Genomic DNA, 16872 nt, shown 5'->3' on the forward strand with positions numbered 1-16872 from the left:
AGATGGCAAAGAAAAAAATTTCCACTCTATCCTCTTAATGTACTTCTAGGGAATTAGTAAGGTCTGTCTCCTATACCACTTCTATTTTTAGCTTTGACTGGCAGAGAATGAAGCTGACTCCTTAATGAGGGCGAGCCAGGAATTTATTTGGCTTTATCTAATCTGCCCTGTTAAAGGAATTAGTCACGGGAGGTAGTGCAGATGTAGGTAGGGAGTAGCTGGGCTGACAGTGCTGACTCACAGGGATCTCTTCCGCTGCTGGCAGCCTCCAACGTGCTTAGACATGTTCTGTACCCGGGCAAATCCTGATGATGAAACTAGGACTTCTCGGCCGAAAGTCCGACCACACTCCAGTGGGGCAAAGGCGGCCACCCTCGTGACACCCCCCACCCCCACCCCCAACTCCAGAGCTGCAGTCAGGCTCTCTTTGCCCTTCCTTACTTCCGTCCCGAGTCTACCCGAACGGCCCGTCCCGAGTCTCCTTCTCGCTTACCGTCACCAGGACACAGTGCAGGTCAGAAGGCTGCTCGGCGCCCTCGCTCGCCGCCGGGCTGGCCTCGGACTCCAGGAGCAGGAGCTTGGCCAGACGGCCCGGGTTGCTGACACGCAGGATGTTGATGTCGTTCTCGCAGCAGAACGCCTGGATCAGGGTGAAGTGGATCTGCAGAGCCACGTCCCTGTCGTCGTCCTCGTCGGCCGCCAGCAGGCACAGCACCACGTTATCTGGGTCGCTGAGGACAGCAGCAGGGCCTGGTGAGCGCCTTGGCACCACCGGCCCGCGCATGTGCCGGCAACCCTCGGCCAGCCTCCCCGGTGTCCCCGCGGGTCGCGCTCGGGTCACTCGCTGCCCCCCCCTCCTCATCCCCCCTTCCTCACCCCCCCAAGACAAGCCAACGGGGAAGTAGCTGGATGGCCGTGGAGAGCAGCGCTGTAGGGCCAGGGGCCCGCTGCGAGGGCGACCTCCCCTGGCTGGGGCTGGAAGGGGTGCCCCGAGGGAGCAGGTCAGGACCCCCCACTTACACGTTAAGCAGCTTGGCCGCCTCATACACCCCGACAGTGATGGTGCGTTGACTCAGGGCTTTGCTGAGCACTTCTTCGAGGGCATCCCCCACCTTATCCATCCTAAAGGCAGACACGGACCGAAGAAAGGGGCTCATGAGTCCAGATCGCCTGGAGCTCCGGCGGCACCCGTGCACTGGGCTTTCAGCAACGCAAAGCTCCCGGTGCTCCCGCCAACCACCCCTTCTCACACTCCCAGGGTCCCCAGGGAAGCCCATGAGAAGGGGGGGGGCGCATCCGCCACTCTGCAGAGAGGACACGGCTGGCCCGCGTACTGGATGCAGCCCCCGGCTGCCAGCTGCAGGAGCCGCTTGGCAGGACGATCGGGCTGCCCTTTGCAAAGGCCCACGGGCGGGACCGGGCCGAGTTGGAGAGGGGGTGGGCAGGCGATCCCTTCTGCAAACTTTTCCGCCTGCACACCTCCTACGGCCCCTTGCACCCGGGAGTCGCAGGAGGGGCTTGGAAGGAGCTCTGGAGATTCCCACCTGCAAGTCCGCAGACGAACTTACCTTTCGGTCTTCTGCTCGCCAGCCGAGAATTCCTCCAAAGTCATATTGCAACTGCAAATCCCCCACCGAGAGCGGCGTGCAAGCTGCTCTGGGACCGTGGGCACGCGGTGATGTTCTCTGCACTCCTCGAATAGACACCCGGCTCCGGCCCCGGCACTGCCCGGCCGCCCCTCGCCTGCCCGGGCTCCTCCTCCAGCGCCCGCCGCCGCCGCCGCCGCCGCGCCTTCCGCTTCTGGCGCCCGTCCGCTCGCTCGCTGGGTGACCCGCGACACCAGCCGCGGACTGACTATGGCAGCTGCCCCACAGCCACTGAAGGACAAAGGGCCCGGCTCGCGGGAGTTATCCTGCCAACCTCCAGCAACCCCCACCTATCTTATTTGCATACGAGACAGCCATTGGGCTATGCAAATAAGTCGGCTCGGGCAATTTGACCCCAGCGCCTGGATCCCGGCTGAGGAGCGGAAGGGGGTGGAGCGCCGCGCGAGGGGCGGTGCCACGGCCCCGCGAGAGGAGGGCGGGGTCCCGAGCGGCTTCTCGAATCCCGTTGGCTGGGCCCATCAGTGGAAAAGGGCTTTGCCGTTGAGGGGAGGAGGGGCCGGTGCGTGTGTCTTCAACTTGGGCTGCAGGAGGCTGCCAAGTGTTTTTCTAGTTGGTGCACATTTTTTAATTATCGTTTCATGTCTTTTGTTTTTAGGAGTTGCTATTAAAATCTATTTCCAGGGTTAATGCACCCAAGTCTAGTAATTACCAGTAAGCTGGTTACATAAAAAGAGTGCGGCCAGACCTCTGGGGTAAAGTTTACCTCAGAAGTGTTGTTTATGTAAGTCCCAGCAAAGCCGCTTATTAGTAGTAGTATTATTTCGGTGCCCTGATGGCTGGTTTGGTTTATTTTTGGAAGGTTGCAAGGGTTGGAAGCTCAAAAAAGAAAAACCAACACATTTGTGTTTGATGGTGGCCGGGAACCAAGCTGGAAGCTCGTGCACAACAGACAGAAAGGCTCTCCCACCTGCACGGTGTAACTGGGAAACCAGTGCACATGGGAAGGGCTGGTGGCCACATGTGTGGTTCCCAGCTGGACCACCCCAATTCACCTTTTCCCAGAGGCCTTTGCCAAAGAGGGATCCTCCTGCACCCGTGAAAGCCAGGAGACAAATGTCTGACACCCACACATGCCACAACCTCAGCTCCAGATGCCCTAAGCTTCCTTTCAGAAGGGAAGGGATAACAATGTCACTCCCTTCCACTGGGCGCCTGTGAGCTCACCATGAATTATTAATGCGAGATGCTGAATCATGACGCCGGGGCTATAGAATGTTTTAGTCATATGCTAAAATTTCACCTGTGAGATAATGGCCACCTGTGGGTGGAAAGCAGACCTTTCTAAGCAGCAGTTACTTGTTTTTGAAACACAAACATTGTATGTAGAGGCTTTCACTGAATGGGTTGAAAGTTCCTGCCTCGGTTTTATGAATCTGTGCAATAATTGCAAAAACTTTCCTTAAGCCTACTGAAGTCTCCCCCAAAGTGGTGACAAGGCCTCCCAACATGGCTGCACTCAAAATGGTGCTTGTGTTCTTGCGGTCACCCTGCAGCCAGAGGTCACAGAAGATACCAGGACCAGGAGAGAGTGGTACAGAGGCAACCCGGTGTGCGCTTCAGTGGCTGATTTGGTGAAGTCCATCTCTAGTCCTTACTTTAAGGCATCTTATTTTAAGACATCTCTGGGTGGCCTCAAACCTTCCTGTTAGCAGCTGAACAAGTTCATCAGCCGCACCAGCCAGGGAGCCACAGGTTCGGAGGAGTTTTTGCATCCGTCTGTTCCTAGCGACAAGCTGGGGTGGTGTGATGGTGAGCAACCACCTGTGGCTATTGAAAAAGTGTGAACTCACTCACCACTCCAGGGGTGAAAGATGGGGCAGTCTGCGTCCATGGAGGTCTCAGTCTCGGAAACCCAATGGGCCGATCCGACGCTGTCCTGTTAGGTTGCTGTGAGAAGGAACAAACACAGTGGTAAAGGGTTTCATTTGTTGGAGTTTACGGTTAAGTCATCTGAGGCAAAATATTCTGTCTCTCAATCTTCATTTAATGGACAAGTTTCTGGTGCACTTATTCAAGCCCTTGTTTTTCACTCAATCCCTGTGGTTGCACTGTCAGTCGGGGTAAGTATTTGAGTAGAGGCTTGGTTGCAGTTATTGTTTAATTTGCAAAAGGGCACTTGGGTGTCTCTCATAGCTATACTTCAAATTCTAACATGTGGTGTCTTCGTTAAAGAACTCGAGATTAAAATGTAGGCAGGTGCTAAAGCATTTGCAGTTTTGCCAACGACACCTGGATTACACAACCTTGTCTGAGTCATCATTTGGAAATGGTAGAGCGGTGTTCCACGGAACTCCAACACTCTGGACAGTAAGTTCGCTGGGAAAAAAGGGTGCAGGCATCCCCAGATTATGAATACATTTCATTCCTAAATCGGTCTTTAAGCCAACTATGTACATCCAAACAATGAGGTGTGGTTAGTATCAATGTTAATCAGATGCTGCTCTTCATATAGAATGTACCTTTCTAAGGAGCCCTGGTGGTCATATATTGGGCTGCTAAACACAAGGTCAGCAGTTCAAAACCTCCAGCTGTTTCATGGGAGAAAGATGAAACTTTCTACTCCCGTAAAGAGTTTAGAAGCACAAAGGGACAGTTTTGCTCTCTTCTATAGGGTCACAATGAAGCAGAATCAACTCGATGGTAGTAGGTTTTGAGTTTGATACCTTTGTGTGTGTGTGTGTGTGTGTATGTATGTATAAACACTTCTAGACACACAAAAATACCTTTAACATTAGGCCAGGTTGACTAGAGAAACAAATCCAGTGACACTCATATATGAATAAGAAAGAACTTTATGTCAAGAAGTAATTATATATCAAGAAAACATCCCAGCCCAGTCCAACTCAAGCCCATAAGTCCGAAACTAGTTCATAAGTCCCTCTTCAGACTCATGCAGCCACATGCAAGGATACAGAACGCAGGAAGATCACAGGCTGGTGGGGGAAAGTCTTGTGGATCCAATGGCGATGAAAGCATCAAAGGGCTCCTGCAGGTCCCCAAGTGGCTTAGCAACAGGAAGATGAAGGCAGCAAGAGAGTGGAGGTTCCAAGGACCCTTCTTTTGAGAAGGCCACACCCACAAGGAGGCTCCATCAGGTTGTGACCTGATCGACAGGCTAGACTCCATCCCTACAATTTTATATCTTCAAGTTGACATGAAATTATGTATCTACCACATGGGGGCTGGCTCATAACTACAGGTTCTACCTCAACATTTGTAACCTGGGTGCTGCCTGCAGTCATGAGTCATAGAAAGGACCATGACCTTCACCAGCCACATGGCCTCAGCACCTAGCACGGGCCTTTACTTCATGCATTGAATAGATGCACAATGTTTACTGAGTGGAACAGAATCTGAAATTTCAACAAGATATCACAACTCCTTTAGCCTTGTAGATTGCATGCATTTCCTTCAAGAGAGTTCATGTTTAACTTCAGTTTAAAAGCAAACAAACAAACAAACAAAAATCTCAACAACTGTACATTTTTAATACTTTGCCTTTGAACAGCTTCTGGATGAATGGGTATGTCTATGCTTGAATGGGGTTTTAGGACAACATACTAAGTATTGTCATCAGCTGGCTATGCTGGAAGCCCCATGACTTTAGTCACCTGAATGGAAGCTGTAGGACAGTAGAACCCATGTATTGTTTACATCATTTCAAATGAGCCGCTGTTGTAATAATGCCCTGAGCAAGTCAAGTAGGGGTAGTAAAAATGTGGCATAAAATGGTTAATCTTAATAGAGGTCAAGTTCTTCATGTGAAAAACAGCAGCGCACATTCTGTTTGATCTCATAAGAAAGGTATGGGGATTTTCTCTGAGAGAGAAGCCCAGGCTTCCAGGAGGCAAAAATACTAATTCGTCATGTGTTCTGACTCAGATATATTACATCATTTGGCCTTACTCCTGAGTCTGCCTTGAATGCTTAATCAGTTATTATCTTCAAATTTTGGTCTTAGCTGGAAGGAGCTGTATCTAGAATGCAGTTACAACTTAGAATAATCATGGATGATTTCTCCCATAAATGCTCATTGGTCCTGGGGAAAAGAATAGGAGTTCATATTCAGTAAATCAGAGAACTTTTCTTAGAGGAATCTAGGATATGCATATTTGTATAACTGGTATTAGAACGTCAGTATGTGAAATGATTTCTACAACTATTTCAGGTAGCTCTGAGTATTTCAACTGTACAAGATTAGAATGACTTGGTAGTGATTATTGAAAGGCTGCCAAATGGTCATATTTGGAAGTCAGATAGAAATATGTACGCAAGAATTGTGGGATTATGTTAACATTGCCACCTAATTTGCATATGAAACATTTGGGTAACATTTTCTTCATTTAAATGTATATCCTTACTACTCGTTCTATCATACAGAATGATAACTTTTTTCCCTTTTAAATAATAGTCCATCTGTTGATATCTGAAGTAGGATGTTTGTTATTTTAGTATTAGAAATATCTTTGTTCACAGTAAAGGAACAGACAGGTCAGACTATGACAGCTAGACCTACCACCTATGTAGAAGAGCACTATATTTTATTATGAGAAGTTATAAGGCTCCTGATGTGAGGGAGATTCAAATAATTCACTGAAAAATCTATTATCTCTTCTTTGTTTTTCCTTGATCTCTTTGAAGTTTTCTCACATATGCTAGTGCATGTATACGTGTCTATATTTGTACCAGTGTGTGTGTGTATTTAGAAAATGCTAGACATATCTTTTATACAAGTCTGGTAAAGGTATTTTCTAAATGCACACACTTGTACAAATACACAAATATATATGGAAATATATATATATATTTGTAAGAGTGTGTGTATACATACATACATATATATATATTTGTAAGAGTGTGTGTATACATACATATATTTATATATATATATTTGTAAGAGTGTGTATATACATACATATATTTATACAAGCAGCCTGGTAAAGTTAGTTTCTAAATACAGTCTAAATGCAGACCTGAGAATTTCCATCCTTTGTAAAGATCACTCAAGTGAATTTTATTATCACCTAAAAATGTATCTTGTTTTAGGATCACTAACTATCCTATTTGGTTTAAAGTTGAAGGCTTAGTTTCTTGGTCCAGCACCTCTGGAAGCAGAATTCTCGTATGCCCTCCAGAGACTTCAGCCCCGGGGGTTACATGTTATTCAGTCCCCTCCCATCACATGTGGGGAGAACCTGTGACTTGTTTCCAACCCAGAGAGTACGGAAAAGATAATGGCTGTATGTCAAAAGCGAAAGAATCTGCTGTGTAATTAAGATCCCTAATCACTGACTTTGAGTTTATGAAAAAGTAGATTATACGAGGTGGATCTGACCTAATTGGGTGAACCCTTTTAAAAGCACTAGACATAGCAGAGATTCTCCATAACTGACGTGAAAGAAGCCTGCTATCATAAATTCTACAGCTACCAGGGAATGGCACCTGCTAACTGAAACCGGAGGAAACTTGGAAAGGAATCCTTCCCTGGTTCCTCCTTCAGGTGAACGTGCTGCCTGGCTAACACTTTGATATCAGACTGTGAGACCCTGAGCGAAGCTCTACCCAGACTTTTAAACTACAGAAATTGTGAGATAATAAATGGATGTTTGTTTTTTAATGGATGTGGATGGGTTTAAGCCACAACATTTGTAGTTCTTTTTAAACACAACATGAAAAACAAATATTCACCTCAATGTCTTCCTGTTATATGTTCAACGTAGCCTTTTCATTGTTATTTTTGTTGTTAGGTCTTTTGAGACTGTTCCAACTCATGGTGACCCATAGAAAGCAAAACACTAGCTGGCTCTCCACTAGCATCTCAACTGTTCCTACATTTGAACCCACTGTTGCAGTCGCTGATAGGTCAATCCATTCCTGGATGGTCTTCTTCGTTTTCACTGACCCCACTTTACCAGGAATGACATCTTTCTCCAGAGACTGGTTCCTCCTGGTAACATGTGCAAAGTACTGAGACGACATGTCACCATCTTTGTTCTAAGGAGCATTCTGACTGCACTTCTTAAGGCAGCTTTCCGTTTCTTCTGGCAGCCCAGGATGTAGTCAACATTCTTTGCCAACACTGCGATTCAAATGCATCGATGCGTCTTCAAAGTTTCCTTATTCATTGTCCCGCTTTCACATGCAGGTATCTTTCAGTCTAGTTAGTTGTTTTGAGTTTTAGGCTACCCACTTTGTGCTGCCACCAGCTGTTCCAATGTCACCAGCCAACCCAGCACCACTCAGTCAAGTTGTCAGATCAATAGTCACCGAAGACATTTTTCAAGAGTTTCACACTCCCTGTCTCCCCACTTCCCTGCTGAGTTAACTATGTGTCATTAAGCTTCTGTCCTTGTAGGGATCTTGTAAGAGTATGTTTGGTGGGCTAATCACAGGTGAGGAAGGTAGGTGGTCTGAGTTGTTAATTGGCCACTGGTAGAATGTTCTGGTACCTTAAACAGGTTTCTGAGTTCTGTCAGTATTTCTGAAATAGAACAGATCATTCTTTTCATCTATCTACTTCATTACAAAACTTTTTTCTTCCTGACCTCTTGATGTTGGAATGTGCTAGGGTCCAGTCCTTGGACCTTGTCTCAATCTATACTCCCTCATTTGGTGACCTCATCCAGTCTCATGGTCTTCAATATTTATATGCTGATGACTCTCAAATATATTCCCTCCCTGGCTAGTCATTTCTGAACCTCAGAGGTTAGTCATCATCTGGCATCAATTTACAATAAACATCTTCAATTTAGCATGACAACAGTTGATTGTTCTCTTCAATCTATTCTTCCTGTAGGTCAGTGATAACTCCATTCTTCCAGGTGGTCAGTGTCCTCTAGAACTTCTTTCTTTCACAGCCCATCAGCAAATCCTATCGGATCTACTTTCAAAATACAAAAGAACCCCACCATTCCTCATGCTGCTACCACCACCATTACCTCCCACCAAGGACAGACCTCTCTCTGCTCCCCCCGCCCAGCAGCAGGCAAAAAAACAGATCCTATAAATAGTAAGTCAAGAACCCATCAATTCTCTGACCCAAACTCACCAGTGGTTTCCCTTTGCACTCAGAGCAAAACTTACAGTCCTTCCTAGGGCTTCAGGAGCTTACAAAATAGGTTGTGATGGAAATGTTATACAATGGATTGTAACACGGCTATTCAACTCTGTGGCTCTTCCCAATGTCATCAAAGAGCGCACTCTGATGAGTGAACGGGATGTGGGCTGTATCTCAATAAAGTTGTTTTTAGGACACTTGGAGGCACCACAGCAAGTGGTCAGCGTAAATGAAGAGTTGGTGGTTGGAACCCAGCCCATGGCTCGCTGGCAGAAAGACCCAGCTGCTGTAAAGATCTCAGCCTAGAAAACCCTATGAGGCTGCTCGGCTCTGTCACATGGGGCTTCTGAGTCAGAATGAACTCAAGGGCACTCAACAATGGAAACAAGTTGTAAAACAAAATCTCACCCCCATTCTATTCTCACACCTTCTTCTCTCCTCCCTGCTCTTGCTTCTCTAACCACATTGGCCTTTATCCTGCCTCCGGACCTTTGCATTGACTGCATGTTATGGTTGTTGGCTGCCAAGAGTGAGTTCCAACTCACAGTGACCCTATGTATAAGGTGACCAGATGTCCTGCTTTTGGCAGGACAGTCCCGATTTAAAACGTCCTGTGGTGTTTTTAAAAAGTCCCAATTTTTGGAAAGAATGCACGACAAGCTAGGGAACAGTCTAGTTGGTCCATATAGAGCACATTTTTAATTAAGAACCACCCCCCACCCCCCGGTCAATGGTGTCCCGCTTTACCAATGTTAAAATCTGGTCACCCTACCGATGTCTCACAGAACAAAACACTGCCCGGTCAGTCCTGTGTCAGGCTCACAATTGTACGTATGTTTGAGCCCATCCATGCAGCCATCGTGTCAATTGGCTACATAAGTGGAATACTCGCCGCCCTAATACCCCCCTAATACCCCTGTTATTCATTCCCTTTAAGTTCCTCTCTCAATGGAGCCTACCCTGTTCAAGTTGTGACGCCTCGACTCAGGCTCAAAATCCCACAGGGGCAGTTCTACCCTGCCCTATAGGGTTGCTAGGAGTCAGCATCCACTCGATAGCAGTGAGTTTTGAGGGACCTCTATGTCCTGGCACCTAGGCCCTGATCTCTTGTGCCCTGTTTTTTTAATTTGCAAAATCATATCACTAACCACCTTTTAACAAAGATATTTTGCATATATACCATTTACTATTTCTCTCCACTCTCCACCCTACCCCTACCCCTTATTTTATTTAATAAGGGTAAGGTTTTGTTTTGTGCCCCGATTGATCAAAAAGAGTGGGCCAGGGTGGACTCTCAATAAATATTTGTTGAATCAAATATTCTCTCAATATTTGTAAGTTGTTAATATTTAAAGGTTTTGAAGAGACTAGAACGTTGGACTTGAAAGACCTTCTGGTCCCCTTTCTTGTCCTATAGAGTATGGTGCCTTGCTTGAATCCCACGTTCACGGCTCTATTTTATGGTTGTTACCAAGGGTTGTGTGCCTTCCTCTGCATTTTGTATTTCTTCTCTGCACCGAACTATTTTCTTTTTATCCTTCCAGGAGCTATAAACCAGCCCATTTTGTAAACTAAGAATTTGTGACCTTTACCAGTAGGTATTGTATATACATATAAAACTCAATAGATTAAAAGGTGCTTAATGGCCAAGCTTCCAGGCTTGTCCTTTAAATGTAGCATAAAGAGAATATAATGACCAGGAAAACAACCTCGAAGGGTTTTATGGCGGTGAGTTTTGAAGTGGGAGATTTAAACAAGCCAAGACGGGTGTATTGCTGTACAAGCAACATACACAAAACACAAAGGAGGGTGACCTGAAAGAAACGGAGTAAATTGGGGGTGACGGCAAACAAAAGAAATAAGGAGTCAAAGGAAACAGTGTTCCTTCTGACTGCTTAAACTTTTACCTCTCCTTGTGGCTTTGGTGCGAGTGAGCATTTAATCCGCACTCGCTGGAAATTTCTGCCAGTAAAGCTTCTGCTTTGAAAGTGCCTGTAAGATTTCTTTTGTTCTGTGAACAAAATGCATTCTTAGATTTCTCTTTGGTCCTCCTTGACTTTGGCAAGGAAATGTCATCTCAAAATCTGGAAGATATTAGATCTTAAGGCAGGGTAAGTTAAGATGAAACCCTGCAAGGCGGGGCCCTTTTGAAGAGAGTCTAGGCCGCGGTCTTTTGGAGCTCGTATTTCTGACGGCTGGTCGCTCGAAGGCTGGCCACAGCCGTGATTCCCTGACAGAGCTGTCTATCTCATTTTTAGTAACCAAAGAATGCAGTGAGCAGACTGCTATCTGGCCGACCATTAGGAGCATTTTACTCCCGTGTTCCATGGGCCCTATCAGTCTGTGGCAAAGTGATGGATTGTGTTTAACATTCGGTTGTTGACCTATAAGGATTCTTGCCATATGTTCCAGCTCATCCTTGAAGATACACGAGGGGGAGGGCGTATTAGTATCCCTGGCCACTGAGCAGAAATGTGTTAGGAGTTTGCTTTCTTAGCTGGAGCATCACCCTTGACAAGAGATCCTCCCTCTTCTAGGAACGTATGGCCATCAAGCATCAGGAGGCCTGATTATAGGCTCGTGTGGTTGTTTAGATTTTATAACTGGTCTGTGTTCAAGGCAGGTTGTGAAATGATGCTGTGAAATTAAAATCCGTGTGGCTACTTGGTTTGCATGGCCAGCTTTGAAAAATTGAATTTGATGGCCCTCCAAGAATGTGGCTCTAATGATGCCTGAGTGTAGGCAGGCCACTTATCTTCTCTTTTTCTTCATTCATGAAATATTTTTGAACTTTTAGAATTTTTAGAAAGAGAACCCTCATCCCACAGAAGGAATTAGTAGGCAGACTTGCCACCTCTAAGACAGGCAAAAGTGGAAGTGTTCTGGGCAAAATAGCCAGCTGGGGATGTTGGTGGGGGCAGTGGTCTGTAGGTCTGGGCCTTCTCCTACACTTCCCCCCAAACAAAAGCCACAGCCCTCGAGACACATATTCTTCACAATTGGAAACAGAAAGGTTTGTTCTATAAGAACCTTGCAGCTGTAACATTTCTACCTAATAATTTTTTTATTCTATAATTATGCTCTAATTTCCAGCAGCCACTACCAAAAAAAAAAAAAATCAGTAATACCTTACCCCAGAAAGTTATTTCTGGGTCTTAAAATTTCAATCACCAGATAATCTATTTAAGAATTAAAAACACATTCATATTCTTTTGCCTTGATATCAACTTTCAAAAAATGCAATCCATTAAATAGGTTAACTGAGATTATGTTACATCTTGCCTTATTAACCTTAATATATTGCCTGGTTACCAAATGCTACGGGGTATGATTTGGCACTGTGTCTTAATAAACAGATCGCACCTGGGAGCTGGTGGGAATGTGCCCGTCTGAGAAGAAACAGCTATAACAGATGGTAAAACAACTAAAAACCAGGTGGGGGTCATTGTTTAATGACCATCTGAATTAAGTTTGGTTAATTTGGCGTGCCTCTTATTATTCCTAGCAACTGGACCCACTGCTCCATTTTATACGTTTGGGTTTATATCTTTCACATCAACTATCAAAACAAGCCCATCTGGGATCCCGAAGTAATGCTCGCTTAAATCCTACCACTGTAAGTCCTAATTTCGTTGCTTGTAACTGAGAAGAGCCTCTAAATGCCGGGAATTAGGAGGCTTTTGCAGCACTGTGCAATTTACTTTTTTCTCAGGTTACTTCTTGTCATTATGACATGGGTCTGACCCTCCACTCTTTCCTAAGTTTTTATTAATAAGGAGAACTTCCTTTTGGCCTAATACGTTTATTACCATAGTTCCCGAGAATCAGAGGTGTTACAATTTCAACCCACTCGCACCCCTTTCCCGCTGTCATTGAGCTGACTGTGACTCATAGCGACTGTAGATAAGAGTTTTCAAGACTAAATCTTTACAGGAGCCTCATCTTTCTCCCCAAGTATCAACTGCCAACCTTGTCCCTAGCCCACCGTACCAATAAGGCCCCTTTAGAACTTTCTAGAATCTATGTGCATTACTAAGTTGGCTGCCAGGGGTGACTATTCCATGGGTTCAGAGCTTTGTTTACTCCAACACTACAACAGATTTGAAGCCTACCAGCTCCTTTGCAGACACAGTCTTATTTTCTGGCTAGACTTGTCATTTATTAATGTTGATGGGTGCCATGGCATTGATTCCCACCCATAGAGACCCTGGAGGAGAGAGTAGAATTGCCACCCTGGGTTTTCCAGGCTGAGATCGTTATGAGGACAAATCACCAGGCTTTTTCTCCCATGGAGCATCTGGTGGTTTTAAACTGCCGGTCTTCCAGTTGGCAGCCAGGCCCTTAGCCATTGCACCACCAGGGTTCGTTCATTTATTAACAACAAAGGCAAAGTCATTAAATGCGACTTAGGATTTGAAATGACCCTTTTTCATGTATGTGACACCACTTGACTTTAAAGGAGTCCTGGTGGCTCTTGTCGCGTAAGTGCGGGGCTGCTAACTACAAGGCCGGCAGTTCAAACCCATCAGCGGATCCGTGGGAAGATGAGACCGTTTGTTCTCATAAAGATTTAGTCTCAGAAACTCTATATAGGCTCACTATGAGTTGGAATCAACTCAGTGATAGTGGGTTTGGCTTTTTTGGTACTTGACTTTCAGGATGATCTCTCAGGTGATTACTGGTATCTTCCTTTTTTATTATGGAATCTGAGGCCTCAGAGAGAGGTTAAGCTAGTTCCTAGAGCAAAGGTCCATGGCTATTAACTGACAGGGCCAGGATGCAAAGCTGGGTCTGTGGGACATCAAAGCTCACATTCGTCACTGTATTTATCATCTTCCAACCTCAGTGACCCAGGAGGTAAATGGCTCATCTGTGAACCAAAAGATCAGTGGTTCAAACCCATCCACCACTTTGCAGGAGAAAAACGAGGCAACTGCCTTCTGTAAAGATTTCCCGTCTTAGAAACCCCAGGGAACAGGGCTGCTGTGAGTTTGAATTGACTGGCACTGGCTTGGGTTTGGACTCTATCTTCTCTAGAACATCCGAGTTCATGCAACTTAGTGCTCAGTGCAGGCTCTGGAGTCAAGCTGGACACGTTGCCTACACTCTTTGGCCTGTGTTCTGCATAGGATCGGTACCTCACAGAGGGTTATTGTGAATACTGACTGAGATGATATAGCTGCAACATTTACAGTATTGGCACACTGCTGCGGAGTCGATTCCAACTCAGGGAACCTATACAGGGTTTCTGAGGCTGTAAATCTGTAGGGGGGCCAGGCAGCCTCCTCATAGAAGGACACAATAAATGTTCATTCTATGGCATCCGATTTCCATGTTAATTTTCTTGGTTCTTGATTCCTTCATCTAAATAAAAAATTGTTTATTTCCATTTTGTCTTACAGCCAAAAAAGCACTCATCTTTCCCAACCTCACCTGCAGCTGTGGCAAGTCCTGCAGCTCTTGGGAGAGTCACAGACAAGTCAACATACGTGTGTCCTCTCTGGTCTGCATGAACTGAGCTGTCCCCAGTTTTGCACTTTGGGTTACAATACACGAATGAGGTATTTTTCTGCAAGCTACTGATGGGTGGGGGTGGGGGTGGTTTGAAGCTACTCAAACCTTTCTTGTTTGTATTCTTTTTTTCTAAATGCAGAACAGTAAGTTTCTCAAATTCACTGTAGAATTCTCTTGCCATGTCTTTTATCTTCTGAGAGCTTCCTGTATTTGTGAACGCTTTTCAAATCAACAACTGCAGACTCAACATCTGGCCCTCCCTGCTGCAGGGAACATAAATTAGCTGGCAAAACAAAACCGAACCTATTGTTGTGGAGTGCATTCCGACACACAGCGACCCCACAGGACAGAGTGGGACTGCCCAGCGTGCCCCCAAGGCTGTAAATCGTCCCGGAAGCAGCAGACTGCCACACTTCTCTGGGCCAGAAAGGCTGCTGGGTTGGAACAGGAGGCCTTTCGGTTTGCAGCCAGCGCTTTGCCACGCACCGCCACGGCTCCTCGATTAGCTGGCAGTGTCCTAAAAAGGTTAGGGGCGGGGCTCTCGGAGGGCACTCGAGGCAGGCCGGCGCCCGTTCTGTACCTGCAGCTGGTCACGATGAGTACCTCAGAACTGGTTTTAGCTGACGTCAGGGGACGCTTGATGTGCACCAGATTGGCTTGTAGTACCAGTCAAGCTGACCCCTCCCACTTCCCCTACTGCCCCTGTGCTTGCCAGAGCGCTGGAGACCATTACAAACTCACAGTTGTCATTTGATCTCCATCTGGCGGCTGTCACCAAGCTGCCTTTTATCGCTTGCCAAAAGTGCAAAGCTAAAGACAGTTCTCGTTCTCAAAGATCTCTGCTTCTAGGCCTTACTTTTCTAATTTTCTGGGTCGTTCCCAGGAATTCTCCTTCGTCAAAGTACCACCATCAGGGAACCAACAAAGGACTCGCTGGGCTACTTACTCACGTTGCTTCTGGGCCAACTGGATTGAGCAGTAGATTTCTTAGAAATATTACAGGTGGGCTTTGGCGCTGTTGGCTTCAAGTAGTATATCCTAAGCTTGATGTGGACTGAATTTCTGATATAAACGTGAGCTTTTTGTGTCATATATACTACGGTAAGTTTTATGACGGCGTAGATCACAATAATCTAGCCATACAATTATGCGGGTCCCTGAATTGAATGGGCATCTACACAAATTAAGCAATAAATATAATAGCAACGTACCGTAAATCGGATCTTAGACCCACTTTCTAATCTGAGGGAGAAAGAAGAATGCATTCTGAGATGTTTACTGCACTTACTCATTAGAATATTCTTAGTTAAAGCTGACTGTAATTAGGGTGCCAGCTCAAGGCTATACTGTGAGGGATTGCCCAGTAGGGAAGGTTTAGCAATCTCAGCACCGGGAGATCATTCTTGGTCAAGGAAGCTCTGCAGGTATGACAGTCCTTCTTCAACTTATGCTGTCAATGGTGGTGATGATGGAATAGCATAAGCTCTAAAAATTTTAAAGTAAAATTTAGGATCCTGACTTATTCTGAGCTTTGCAAGTTAATTCTTTATAAAGTAATCGCAATGAATCTTTTATGTGCAACCCCATATAGTGTTAATAGAAAAGAAAACAATTAGAAGGCACTTCATTCTGGATGAATCCATGTCGCATATGTGCATGTTTGTGTTGGTGAGACTTCTGTCGTTTGCAATGAGGACATATCATCAGGTAGAACTGGTTCCTGGAAGACAGACCGCATGCGTGGTTTACCAAGAGGAAGCACCTCAATGAATGGATGGACATAGGGGCTGCAACAATGGTCTCATATATAAGAAGAGTTGTGAGGCCGGTGCAGAACCAGGTAGTACTTCATTCTGTTGTACATCGGGTCACTCTGAGTCAGCAGCACCTAACAGCAACGTGTACGTAAAGTAATTTGGAAGGGCCCCCATCAAACTGTTGACCATGATGGAATTTGAGTGACGGGATTGCTGGTCATTTTAATTTTCTTTCAAAACAAAAAGTTTATAATGTGTTCCCTGGGGACAGTAGTGCTTCAGTGGTAGCATGCTCTCCTTTCATGTAGAAGCCCCAGGCTTGAGTTCCAGCCGTGCCACTTACGTGCAGCCACTGCTTACATGTCTGTCGTGGGAGCTTGAGCAGCAGGAGTACTGTGATGTGGAACAGACTTCAGCGAGTGTCTCCAGAGTAAGACAGACTCGGAAGAAAGGCTTGAAGCTTTGCTTCTGGAAATCAGCCAGTGAGACGTATTAATCACAACGGCCTGGTCCTCTTGTGCATGGGGTTACCGTGAATCTGAAGCCGACTGACCAGCTGCTGACAACAAACAAACAAAAGCTCGACAATATCTTACATACGATGCATGTGCTTATGTATTTTTAACAAAAATCCAATTCCACCGAGGTATCATTTATATATAAAAGTACATGTTTTAGTGTCATTTTGTTGAATTTTGACAAATAGATGCCATCATTTCCATCACTCCAGAAAGGTCCCACCTATCTTAAAATATTTTTGAGCATTTTATTGTGTTTTAGGTGAAAGTTTGCGCAGAAAACGAAGCCCCCGTCCATCTGTTGATATACAAATTTTCTGACATTGAGTGCTGTCCCTGCAATGTGTCAGCACTCTCCC

At 45.7% G+C, this 16872-nt stretch overlaps 1 protein-coding gene across 1 annotated transcript in view; it reads right to left on the reverse strand.

The window, feature by feature from the left end:
- The window catches only part of GADD45A (growth arrest and DNA damage inducible alpha), a 3095-nt gene extending 1338 nt beyond the window's left edge, over positions 1–1757 (reverse strand). The window contains exons 1-3 of the mRNA XM_004699346.3: positions 1569–1757; positions 1021–1122; positions 494–731 (exon numbers count right to left, since the gene is read on the reverse strand). Coding sequence (XP_004699403.1) covers positions 494–731; positions 1021–1122; positions 1569–1612 — 384 coding nt within the window. The 5' untranslated portion in view covers positions 1613–1757. The remainder of the gene's footprint in view (positions 1–493; positions 732–1020; positions 1123–1568) is intronic.
- Between the last annotated feature and the right edge of the window lie 15115 nt (positions 1758–16872).

This window comes from Echinops telfairi, unplaced genomic scaffold (genome assembly GCF_000313985.2).
Source record: "Echinops telfairi isolate 266 unplaced genomic scaffold, ASM31398v2 ScPeMD7_443;HRSCAF=831, whole genome shotgun sequence".
Taxonomy (NCBI): domain Eukaryota; kingdom Metazoa; phylum Chordata; class Mammalia; order Afrosoricida; family Tenrecidae; genus Echinops; species Echinops telfairi.